General features: G+C 42.9%; 1 protein-coding gene across 2 annotated transcripts in view; it reads right to left on the bottom strand.

The window, feature by feature from the left end:
• LOC122555435 (glucose-6-phosphate exchanger SLC37A1) overlaps positions 1-13,481 on the bottom strand; it is a 111,791-nt gene that overhangs the window by 34,785 nt on the left and 63,525 nt on the right. For both annotated transcript variants that reach the window (XR_015758774.1, XM_087992435.1), the window contains exons 10-12: positions 13,066-13,149; positions 7,248-7,397; positions 539-629 (exon numbers count right to left, since the gene is read on the bottom strand). Coding sequence is in view for 1 of the 2 variants with exons in the window: in XM_087992435.1 (XP_087848561.1) it covers positions 539-629; positions 7,248-7,397; positions 13,066-13,149 (325 nt within the window). In the remaining variant the exon portion in view is untranslated. The remainder of the gene's footprint in view (positions 1-538; positions 630-7,247; positions 7,398-13,065; positions 13,150-13,481) is intronic.

The raw sequence follows: 13,481 nt of genomic DNA, 5'->3' as shown, positions 1-13,481 counted from the left end.
TAGCTGTGCACTAACAGAGTTTTCAGAATAAGTGGACTTGGCAAAATGTTAGTAAATGAGATGGTTTCTCAGAACAGTTTTATATCACTTTTCATTTCTAATTTTAAAAATTGCAGTGAACTACATTCAAACCTCAGCAGGTGTGGCAGCATCTGTGGAGAGAAATCAAAGTTAACATTTCGGGTCCAGTGACCTTCCTCAGAACTGAATAGAACAGAACAGAGTTCTGAAAAAGGGTCACTCAATCCGAAACGTTAACTCTGACTTCTCTCCACAGATGCTGAGCTTTTCCAGCAATTTGTTTTTGTTTCTGATTTACAGCATCCGCAGTTGTTTTGGTTTTTACTCAAATTGTGACGATGGCTATGTTCTCTGTAACAGATGTGATAGACTGCTTCACCTTTATAATATCAGAGACAATGATACCTTTCATGGGTTTGATTTATTTGAGGCAAAGCTATAGTGTACACCTGTAATAACTCCAACACTAAAATCAGTCAATGCAACCACAGCACTGATTTAGAACATTGATGCTCACCTTTGTTAGCAAGATACATTGGCAGCCAGAAAAGGAATGTATAACTGACTAACTTGGCAAACAGGAGACAGAAAGCAAACTCCAACACTCCCTGCAAAACACAACCAGACAAGCAGCTGATTACAGCAGCCTCCCAGCGCAAAAAGCCTTTATGATGCTTGTGACCACTTATGAGCTGATTTATACGTAGTATCATTTTTTTCTATTTTTAGATTTTAGCAGCAAGTAGGCTTTGATGTCTATGAGCAAGTTTAAAAATTAACTTGTCAATCTTTCTGGAGACATGAGACACAGTCAGAGAGCAGCTGACTGTGGGGCCATCCTGGAGTGATAATGTGAGTTTGTTTGCATTGTGAGAATTTTACGATCAGGGAGACAAATTAGCACATAGACAATGGTGGAAGAGGCGTGCTCGCTGCGGTCCTGTGAGCTCATCTCCACCTGGAAGTGATCCGGGGGAACACACCCATTGCAAGTAAATCAGGATAATGAATTGGAGGTGGAGTTGTAGATATTACAACACATCAGGGATGGGGAAAGATACATCAACACTTCGATCCAGAAGATAACCACAGCCTTGCAGAGAGAGCACAACAAGTGACAGATGGGTGTGACCCTGAGTGAGACAGGTCAGGGGACAGAGGATATTATAGTGCTGGAGCCTCAGGCGTTGCAATTATGCAACAAACTAAGGCACTCAGTCGTGTGCATGAATGCAAGATCTTTCAGGAGGAGGAGTAGATTGACCAGAGCAACTTGTCTCAGGATACCTTTCAAGTGTGGAGAGTTAAAAGGAATACTTGATGATTGACAGACACTGCTTTGTGCAGCCAAAATTGTGACTGCAAATGGCTGTGTTATCTTGCCCAGTAACAGGGCTCACGATGTCTGCCCAGAGCTAGACTGGAATTTACAGCCTTAAAGAGTTCGATCCAGCTGTTACGATCCGTGAAGCTGCCACCAACATAAACAGGACAAGAGGCTCTACTTAGACACTTGGAGGAGCGAGGTACTAAACTGAAGGACAGAATCTCGAGGGTAATAACCGCTGGATTTCTGCTTGTTAGTTGACAGGGGGCACATAAAGTTTGTGAAATAACTCAAAAACAGGCATGGAAGAAGTAGGTTCTGGTTCCTGGGGCATCAGTACTGGTACTGGGGAAAGTGGAGACTGTACCATTGGGATGATTTGCACCTGAACTGTGCTGAGACCAGTGTTCCAGCAAATGTCCATATAACTAGGGAAGTAGACAAGATTAAACTAAACAAGACAGTTGAGGAATCAAACTTGGGAAGATGTAACAAATCAAAGATAGGAACAGTCAGACAGACATAGGGACCCTAGCTGAGGAACTCGAAGCATATTTTCAGGATTCAACAAGTAGGTTAGACCAGGGAAACCCAGTGGATGTTATCTACCTAGACTTCCAAAAGGACTCTGATAAGGTGCCTCACGGGAGGCTGCTGAGTAAAGTGAGGGCCCATGGCGTTCGAGGTGAGCTACTGGCATGGATTGAGGATTGGCTGTCTGACAGAAGACAGAGAGTTGGGATAGAAGGTTCTTTTTCAGAATGGCAGCTAATGACAAGTGGTCAAGATTAGAGTGGTGCTGAAAAAGCACAGCAGGTCAGGCAGCATCTGAGAAGCAGGAAAATCGACATTTCAGGCAGGAGCCCTTCATCAGGAATGATGAAGGGCTCCTGCCCGAAACATCAATTTTCCTGCTCCTCGGATGCTGCCTGACCTGCTGTGCTTTTCCAGCACCACTCTAATCTCGACTCTAATCTCCAGCATCTGCAGTCCTCACTTTCGCCTAGTGACAAGTGGTGTCCCGCAGGGTTCAGTGTTGGGGCTGCAGCTGTTCACTTTATATATTAATGATCTGGATGAAGGGACTGGGGGCATTCTGGTGAAGTTCGCCGATGATATGAAGTTAGATGGACAGACAGGTAGCACTGAGGAGGTGGGGAGGCTGCAGAAAGATTTGGCCAGTTTAGGAGAGTGGTCCAGGAAATGGCTGATGAAATTCAATGTGAGCAAATGTGAGGTCTTGCACTTCGGAAAAAAGAATACAGGCATGGACTATTTTCTAAACGGGTAGAAAATTCCTAAAGCCAAAGTACAAAGGGATCTGGGAGTGCTAGTCCAGGATTCTCTAAAGGTTGACTTGCAGGTTGAGTCTGTGGTTAAGAAAGCAAATGTAATGTTGTCATTTATCTCAAGAGGGTTGGAATGTAAAAGCAGCGATGTGCTTCTGAAACTTTATAAAGCTCTGGTTAGGCCCCATTTAGAATACATTGCCCAATTTTGGGCCCCACACCTCAGGAAGGACATACTGGCACTGGAGCATGTCCAGCGGAGATTCACACAGATGATCCCTGGAATGGTAGGTCTTACATACGATGAATGGCTGAGGATCCTGGGATTGTATTCATTAGAGTTTAGAAGGTTGAGGGGAGATCTACAAGATAATGCATGGCTTAGAAAGGGTGGACGCTGGGAATTAGTTTCTGTTAGGTGGTGATACTAGGACCCATGGGCACAGCCTTAGAATTAGAGTGTGTCAATTTAAAACAGAAATGAGGAGACATTTCTTCAGCCAGGGAGTGGTGGGCCTGTGGAATTCATTGCCACAGAGTGCAGTGGAGGCCGGGACATTAAAGGGATACGGGGAGAGTGTGGGTAAATGGCATTGAAATGACCATCAGCCATGACTGAATGGCGGAGTGGACTCAATGGGCTGAATGGCCTTATTTTCACTCCTATGTCTTATGGTCTCATAGTGTCTTAGAACACCTTATTCTGGAGATGACCAGAGAGCAGGATAGATTTGATATTATGCAATGTGATAGTATTAATGAATTATTTCACAGTGAAAGCTCACTTATGCAGTAGCGATCACGACAAAATTGAATTTAGTCAGTTTGAGAGAGAAAGGGAAATGGGCTTGAGACTGTATTGCAAAATTTGAAAAAGCAGAATTTTGAGGACATTAAAGTGGAGCTTGCTAAAGTGAAGAGGTAAATTCGGCTAAAGGACAGGTCAGCAGAGACGCAGTGACAGATATTGAAGAGGATCATTCAGAATACACAAAATAGATATACTCCAAAGAGTGAGAAACATCTCAACACTTGAAGCCACAATATTGGTTAACTCTAAAAAGTTTGAGATAGCATTAAACCAAACGAACAAGTATATTGTTGTCAAAGACAGATGACAGGTCAGAAAATTGGACAGAATAATTAATAAAAGGATGAGTGCAAAAGAGAAGGGGGAAGAGCATTGTTAATTAGAGAGGGCATCACAGTTGCAGAAAAGGAGGTTGTTGAGGAGGGTTTGTCTACTGAGTCAGTATGGGTGGACGCCAGCAACAATCACTTTATTGGGTGTTTTCTATAGACTCCCCAATAGCAGCAGAGCGATGGAAGAACAGATTGGACGGCAGATCTTGGAAAGGTGTAGATGTAACAGAGTTGCTGTAATGGATGACTTCAACTTTCCCTATATTGATTGGAACCTCCTTAGTGCAGATGATCCGGAGGGAGCCAATTTTGTCAGGTTTCTCCAGGAGAGATTCCTGATTCAATATGTAAATAGGCCGACTAGGGGGGAGGCCATATTGGATTTGGTGCTAGGCAACAAGCCAGGCCAGGTGTCAGATCTCTCAGTGGGAGCGCATTTCGGAGACAGTGACCACAACTGCCTCACCTTTGCCATAGCCATGGAGAGGGATAGGAGAAGACGGTAATGGGAAGGTATTTAATTGGGGTAGGGGAAATTATACTGTTATTAGACAGGAGCTGTGGAGTATAAATTGGGAACAATTGTTCTACGTGAAATGCACAACAGAAATGTGGAGGCTGTTTAAGGAGCACTTGTTGGATAACTTTGTCCCACTGAGACAGGCAAGGAATGGTAAAGTGAAGGATTAGATTACTTAGTGTGGAAACAGGCCCTTCGGCCCAACAAGTCCACACTGACCCTCCGAAGAGAAACCCAACCAGACCCATTCCTCTCCATTTACCCCTTCACCTAATTTAGCATGGCCAGTTCACCTAATCTGCACATCCTTGGAGTGTGGGAGGAAACCGGAGCACCCGGAGGAAACCCACGCAGACACGGGGAGAATGTGCAAACTCCACACAGTCAGTTGCCTGAGGTGGGAACTGAACTCAGGTCTCTGGCGCTGTGAGGCAACAGTGCTAACCACTGTGTCACTGTGCCACCCACAAAGGAGCCTTGAATGAGAAGAAAAGAGGAGCTTCTCATCAAGAGGAAGAATCGTAGAATTACTACAGTGTAGAAACAGGCCATTCGGCCCAACAAGTCCACACCGACCCTCCAAAGAGTAACCCATCCAGACCCATTCCCCCTACCCTATTACTCTACATTAACCCCTGATTAATGCACTTAACCTACATATCCCTGAATACTATGGACAATTTAGCATGGCCAATTCACCTAACTTGCACATCTTTGGATTGTGGGAGGAAACTGGAGCACCCGGAGGAAACCCACACAGACACAGGGAGAATGTGCAAACTCCACACAGACAGTCACCTGAGGCTGGAATCGAACCTGGATCCCTGGCGCTGTGAGGCAGCAGTGCTAACCACTGAGCCACCGTAAAAGAAGCTTACTTAAGGTTGAGGAAGCAAGGATCTGGCACCGCTTTAGAGAATTATAGGGTAGCTATGAAAGAACTGAAAAATGGACTGAGGAGAGCTAGGAGGGAGCACGGAAAAGCCTTGGCAGGAAGGATTAGGGAAAATCCAAAGTCATTCTACACTTACGTGAGGAATAAGACAATGATCAGAGAGAGGGGAGGGCTGATCAGAGATAGTGGAGGGAACTTTTGCCTTGAGTTTGAAGAGATAGGGGAGGCCCTAAAATAGTTTTTTGCTTCAGTATTCACTAGATAGAGGAACCTTGTTGATAGTGAGAACACCGTGGACCAGGTTAATCGGCAGGAACAGATTGATGTTAAGAAAGTGGATGTGCTGGAAATTCTGGGAAGCATCAAGATGGGTAAGTCCCCAAGGCCACAACAGATATATCCAAGGTTACTATGGGAAGCAAGGGATTGCTACGCCTCTGGCGATGAACTTTGCATCCTCACTTTGCTGCACCTTCATAAAACCCTGGTTAGACCACACTTGGAATATTATGTCCAGTTCTGGTCGCCTCATTATAGGAAGGATGTAGATGCATTAGAGAGGGTGCAGAGGAGATTTACCAGGATGCTGCCTGGATTGGAGAACTCGTTTTAGGAAAAGACATGGATATAAGATTGGCTGGGTAACAGGAAATTAACAGCAAGACATAACAACTGGTGTGCCACAGGGATCGATGCTGGGTTTTTCAACTGCTTCCAATTTATCTAAATGAAATGGATAAAGTGATGAAAGGTGAGGCTCCCAAATATGTTGAAGACTCAAAGAAACTGTGAGGAGGTCATAAAGAGGCGACTAAAAAACTTGATAGGTTAAGTGAGTGGGAAGAGATGAAGCATGCTGGAAAATGTGGAGCTGTACATTTTGGCTGTCTGAATAAAAAGAAGCAGATTATCTAAATGCTGAGAGTTTGCATAGCTCTGAGCTAGAGAGATCTGGGTGAGTGGATGGTTTCTGGTACAGGAGAATCAATAATAATGGGTCAGTCCTTCAAAGATCAGGGGATGCCATTTTAAATGGAGATGAGGTGAAACATTGTCTTCATTGTGGAACTCTTCCTGAAAAAGTAATGGAAATAGAGTCCTTGAATATTTTTAAGGTGTAAGTACAATGATTTCCTTGCTTAACAAGAATCTCAGGTTGTCAGGAGCAGGTGAGGTGATGGCCTTGTCCTAACATCGTTGGATTGTTAATTCCAGAACAGCAGATGGTTGAATTTGAATTCAATAAAAAAGTCTGGAATTAAGAATCTAATATGGACCATGAAACTGTTGTCAATTGTCAGGAAAAGCCCACCTGGTTCACTAATATCCCTTAGGCAAGGAAACTGCCATCTTTACTCAGTTTGCCCTATAGACCCACAGGAATGTGGTTAATTCTTTAATGCCCTCTGGGTAATTAGGGATGGACAACAAATGCTGATCTAGCCAGCGACACCATCAACCTGTAAATGAATAAAAAAGGTGGGAAATGTGGAATTCAAATAACAAAAATAGATCAAGAGGATAATTGAAATTTGGAACTCTCATCTGCAAGAGATATCTGATGTCAGATCAACTGTTAATTTTAAATCCAAGATTGATCTGATTTTCCCAAGCAAAAACACAACAGGATATGGATGTGGATCAGCCATGATCTCACTGAAGTATAGAACATGCTGAAAGGGTAAAATGTACCCAGGTACCTGCAGGCAGAGGCAGAGTGAGGAAAATATTGCTTCAGATGTTTGTATTGAAATATCATATACTAAATATTGAAAGTGGATGGCTTGATTCAAATTAAAAATACATCGCCAATTCTATCACCAAGCATTGATCTGCACTGACACAGTTGTAACATTAACATTGTGTCCTTTGCTGATGACTTGGAAGAGCTTACATCCGGATAGGAGTCTGATTTTTTGACAGTGTCTTTGCAGAAAAGAATTACAACTTTTGATGAGCTGGATATCTCAAACAACCTGCCAGTATTACAAAGCCAAGGCAGAGATGGAAGACAATACACGACAAACAGCGGAACCCTTCTAAATTACTCACCGGGATTCTCAGGGCTGCAAAGAAGCTAATTGCTGCTGGTGTATCCCCTTTCTCATTGCTGATGACAACAACATGGTTTGTTGGAAAGCCATTGGACTTGGCTGAAAGCTGATGATCACTGTACTTCAAAAAACATTCCTGTTCTGGGTCCTGATTGATATTTTTTTAAAATTAAGAGAAAAAGAACATATTGTAAGTTTCAAATTAAATATGGCTAAAATGAATTAAATGTAATTTAAACACACAGACATTGTTGGAAGTGGGATTCACTGTCAGAAACAATAACTTATCACATTTCTTTCAATATTAACTCTGCTCAGTACTTGCAGCATTTTGTGGTTTTACTTTTAATCTCAGCAGTTTTTTTTCAATTCAGTCATGGTCCCAATGGCAAGGTCAGCATTTGTTACCAACCCGTAAATAGCCTTGAAGTGTATTACCAGGGCCAGAGGGCGATTAAAATCAACCACTCGGCTTTGGCTCTGGAGTCAGACTGGGTAAAGGTAGCAGGTGTCCTTCCCAAAAGGTTACTCCTGAACTAGATGGGTTTTTACAACATCGGCTGCATGGCCATCGTTTCTGAGCCAAGCACTTTTTAATTTTAGATGCTATTAATTTAAATTACACCATCTGCCATAGTGGGATTTGTGCTAGTGTTTATTTAATTAATTCAGGGATGTGGGCATTGCTGGCTGGGCCAGCAATTATTGTACATCCCTAATTGCCCTTGAGAAGGTGGTGGTGAGGCTCCTTCTTGAACCACTGTGGTCCATGTGCTGTAGGTTGATCCACAGTGCTGTTAGGAAGGGAATCAGGATTTTGACCCAGTGACAGTGAAGAAACGGTGATATATTTCCAGGTCAGGATGGTGAGTGGCTTGCCAGGAAACTAGCGGGTGATGGCGCTCCTACTGTCCTACCATGTTCTTATTCTCGACGTGGTTGTAAGTTTGGAAGATGCTGTTGAAGTGTCCCTACAGCTTCTGAATTACAGGTCCAATGACAAAATGACAATGCCACTGCCTCCTCCCTGAAGTTTTGCTTCATTTTTATTCACTTGGTTACTTTAAGAACTAGGAGGAGAAAGTGAGGTCTGCAGATGCTGGAGATCAAAGTTGAAACTTTATTGCTGGAACAGCACAGCAGGTCAGGCAGCATCCAGGGAACAGGAGATTCGACGTTTCGGGCACAGGCCCTTCTTCAGGACCTACTTTAAGAACTAAGCAACTGGGCTCAGGGCATGGCAGCATAGTCTCAGTGAACCACAACCAACAACCCAATGGCTAAAACTTCCAAACTACATCCTGACCAACTTAGATCTTTAATGAACAGTTTAATGGGCTTCAACCAGATCTAAATTGCCCATAAAAGCTGTCCAATTTTCCCAACATTCTTTGGTAGGACAAGGATGCCACACTCCAATTCCATAGTAGTGGCTGATACACAAGGGGGTCAGTGCTGTCCACATCCCCACATCCCCACATACACAATACTGTCAGGGACATTCAGTAAGCAAATTAATGGAATACAAGAAAGAAAACAAATGAGTTGTAAGCTCATCCTGATAAACGAAATGGTGTTGTAGTTTCATTGATTCATACCATGCGGAATAGGCCCTTCGACCCATCGAGTCTGCACCAACGTAACTGCTATTAAAAGTGTGCTAATTCCAATTTCCCAGACTTGTCCCATACCCTTGAATGTTCTGATATTTGAAGTACTCATCCAAATAATTTTTAAAGGTTGTATGGTTTCCAGCCTCCACTACCTGCTCAGGCAATGCATTCCAAGTAGACATTACAAACAGCAGATTACAAACTATACGGGATTGAGAGATAAATGTTTCAGTTTGCAGGAGATTCGGAAAAGACAATGTAATTATGAAAGATATAATCACAATATTGGAAAGAAAGAGGTGTGAATGGTCAGTGGAAATGGTCAGGTCAAAGCAAGGAACAGTAAAGTAGAACACTGGTATGAATAAAAATTCAGAGCTCCTGACTGTTAAGATATAGTTAAGGGCTGTTGGGGGAGGGCTGAGAAATACAGAGTTAAAAAAACACAAAGCCATACCGCATAATTAAAATAACAGAGCAAATGCTCCGGAGAATGACAGAAAGAAAAATAACTCCTCGTAGTAAAGCCAATGAATGTCCGAAATATATTGAGAATTCTCTGGAACAACATGTTTCAGAATCAACAAAGGATATGAGATTTAGCGACATCTAATGACCCAGAATTAGCTAATAATCTGGTTTTAAGGGAACATCTTGTGAACAGCAATCATACGAACGAATCTGATATCAGGTTCAGTCACCATCCTGACTTGGAAATATATTGCAGTTCCATTGATGTCACTGGGTCAAAATCACAGAAACTCCACCTTGTCAGCATTGTCAGCATCAAGACAAGGGCACTCTGGGATAGCTGCTCACTAATAAATGTTGTTAACTAATTTTAGTTCATTGCATACTGTGTAATCTGAATTGTACCAGAATCACTATGCTGCTATTGACTTGTACAAAAATTTCCTTGAGACCTCTCAGTTTGGTTCAGTTTATTACTGATCATTAAAAATCAGGCTTAGTTGCATTCATAAATTTGACTTTGATGCTTAACATTTTTGAACAATAGGTTACAGTAAGAGAAGTAAGCATCAAATGCTGGAGATCAGAGTCGAGAGTGTGGTGCTGGAAAAGCACAGCAGATTAGGCAGCATCTGAGGAGTAGGAAAATCGATGTTTCGGGCATAAGCCCTTCATCAGATGCTGCCAGGCCTGCTGAGTTTCTCCAGCACTCTCTGTTTTAACTCTATGACTGAATATTTAGCTCTGCAGTTCTGTGCTTTTATTTAATTTCTGACAAACTTGTACAAAATACTGGTCCAGTCTCAGCAACAGTATTGTGTCCAGCTTTTTTGGACACAGAGTCTTAGGAAGGATTAAGAATGAGAGGCACAGATTTCAGGTAAATAGCAACTGAAGCAATGGTAACACAAGGAAAAACCTTTTTGCTGCGAGTAGTTAGGCTCTGAAATGTGCTGAGAATGTGTGAGAGACATGGTCAATTAAGACTTTCCAGAGGGAAATGGATCGTTATCTGTAAAGGAATAATGTGTAGGTTTATAGGCAGAGAGGCGAGGTGTGTTCTCTGCCAGAGAGCCAGGACAGGCATGATGGGCTGAATGTATTCCTTCTGTCCTGAAACCACTCCGTGATTTCAAATACAAAGAAAGTCTGGAACGGGAGAGTCATAAAAAGCAAAGAATAATAAACCAATATCAAAAGACGCAACAAGATATTACGAATAAAGATAGAAAACAACACCATAACAAACATTTTATGAATATATTGTGAGAGGTACTCCCTCTGTAATAGCACTGTGGGTGTACCTGCAGCAGATGGATTGCAGGAGTTAAACACAAGAAGGGATGGGCAACATTCACACTCCATGAAAATGTATACAAAAACAGATGGCAGCACAGGGAAATGTAGGTCCAATAAAGATAGGGAAGATCACAGTGAACAATAAAAAACTGTTAGGTTTGTTAATGATTACATGGGTCGCTTAGCATTTCAAAATATTTGTTGATAGGATGTAGGCACTGTTGGCTCAGACTGCATTCATTGCCCATCCCCAACTGCCCTGGAGACGATGGTGGAGAGCAACTGTCTTGAGAATCAGCAATTTTTAGGAAATGGGGTCACCCACGATGTTGTTAGGAAGGGGGTTTCAAGATTTTGACCGAGTGACACAAAAGGAATGGCAACATATTTCCAAGTCACGATGCGGAATGGCTCAGAGGGGAACTTGCAGGTCATAATATTCCCAAGAATCTGCTGCCCTCGTCCTTCCAGACGGTAAAGGTCATGAAGGAGCCTTAGTGGGTTGGGAAGTGCAATTTGTGAGTGCCAGTGAGCATCAGTGGTGGAGGGAGTGGATGCTTGTATTGTGGTGCCAATCAAGCAGGGGCTGCTTTGTCCTGGATGGTGCTGAGCTTCTTGAGTGTTGTTGGAGGGCAAGTGGGGAGTATTCCATCACACTCCTGACTACTGCCTTGTAGATGGTGGACAGGCTTTGGGGAGTCAGAAGATGAGTTACTCGCCACAATATTCCTAGTCCCTGACCTTCTCTTACAGCTACAAAATTTAATGTCTGGTCTAGTTCTGTTTCTGGCCAATTTTAATGCCAGGATGTTGATATTGAGGCATTCAGTGATGGTGATGATGTTGAATATCAAGGGGTAATGGTTAGACTTTCTTATTGGAGCTGGTTAGTGCCTAGTTTGTGTGGAGCGAATGTTACCTGTTCCTTGTCAGCCCAAGACTGAATTTTGTCCAGCTGTTGCTGCATTTGAACATGAACTATTTCAGTATGAGGAGTTGCAAATGGTGCTGAACATTGTACAATCATCAGTAAACAACCTCACTTCTGACCTTATAATGGAGGGAAAGCCATGAAGGAAGCAGCTGAGGATGGTTGGGTCAAGGTTGTCAAGATATCCTGGAGCTGACATTCCAACAACCGCAACCATCTTAAACAAAACCAGAAGTTTCTGGAAAAACTTACCAGGTCTGGCAGGATACGAGAGAGAAATAGAGTTAACATTTCAAGTCCAGCATGACTCTTCTTTGGAATGGGGGGGGGGTGGAATATGATCATTTATCTTCCTGTGTGCCAGGTATGATTCTAACCACTGGAAAGCTTTGCCCTCCTTCCCACTGACTCCAGTTTGGCTCAGCCTCCTAGGTGCCACGCTCGGTCAGAAGCAGTCTTGATGTCAAGGGGAGTTGCACTCTCCTCCCCTCTGATGTTCAGCTCTTTTGGATCAAGGCTGTACTGAGGTCAGGGACCAAGTGGCCCTCAGTGAGGATCAATCAGCAGGTTGCTGACCATGCTCTGGGTGATTGCACTGTCAAAGATGACATCCATCACTTGGCTGATGATCGAGAGTCGACTGATGGGGCAGTTGTGATTACTGCGTTGGATTTGTCTTGCTTTTTGTGGACAGATAAAACTTGGGTAATTTTCCACATTGTCAAGTAGATACAGTTTCATAGCTGTACTGGAACAGTCTGGTTCAGGCACAGCTAACCTTGATGCATTCACCTTCAGTCCTATTGCCAGAATGTTGTCAGGGCCCATAGCCAGTGTCTCCAACCATTTCCTACTGTGAGTATGATTCTGTCGGGCTGTTGCTTGACTAGTCTGTGAGACAGCTCTCCATATCACTGGTCTGTCTATGAGACAGCTCTCCCAATGCTGGCACCAACTTCCAGATGGAAGTCAGGAGAACTCAGCAGTGTTCACAGCATTGATCATTTCCACTGCCAAGTAAGTCAGATCTCAGAAAGTCTGTCAGGTTTCTTTCATTCCTTCAGTCTTTGTAGCAGTTTGATAATAACAAAGTGCCTTGCTCAGCCATTTCACAGGGTAGTTAGGTAGTTTGGGTCTGGAGTCGCATGCACACCAGACCAGCTAAGAATGGCAGTTTCCTTCCCTAAAGGATATGAATTAACTGGATGGAATTTTACAATAACTGATGTTTTCATGATTGACATTAGAGTTTAATTTCAAAATCCTGATTTATTAATTGATTTCAAATTCCACCATTTGTCATAGCGGGATTCAAGCCCATATTCCCAGAGTGTCTGTCCTTGTCTCTGGATTATGAATTCAGTGGGCAGATGACACCGCCACCTATCTTTCCTCATTATTATCATCATTTATCTCTCATTACTCTCTCATCCTCAACTATACTATCGTTCCGCTTTGTGTCTGTAAGCTGCTGGCCAAAATTAAATACAAATCATACTTACTCCTAGTGAGTCACTTCTACTGTTTTGGTAAAACTGGTACTTCTGTTTAAATCCAACCCACTCAGTTAAACATTTGGATGGTTTCTGTGAACAAAGAAATACAGGGAGAAAAATTAATACATCCAATAATACAGAAATGTTAGCAGTGTTGCATTTCAATGTCACATTAATCAATCCCTTGCTTCCCTAGCGATGTAACTTTGTCCAGCCCAGCTCCACAAGCTCAACATTGCTCCAATTCTGACCCCATGTAACCCAACTGCCTTGAGCCCACCAATGCTGGCTGTGTCCAAGCTGCTCTGAAATTCTCTTCCTAACTCACTCTCTAAAGTTCTCTCCTTATTTTAAATTCTCTTCAAATTGCCTCTCTCTTTGACCAAGCTTTTGGACACTCGGACTCACATTTCTTTGTATGG

This window comes from Chiloscyllium plagiosum, unplaced genomic scaffold, assembly GCF_037043375.1.
Source record: "Chiloscyllium plagiosum isolate Xiang-an unplaced genomic scaffold, Cpla_swu_hap1 HiC_scaffold_12, whole genome shotgun sequence".
NCBI lineage: Eukaryota > Metazoa > Chordata > Chondrichthyes > Orectolobiformes > Hemiscylliidae > Chiloscyllium > Chiloscyllium plagiosum.
Note: the sequence above shows the minus strand (reverse complement) of the source record. Positions and strands in the feature narration are given on the sequence as shown.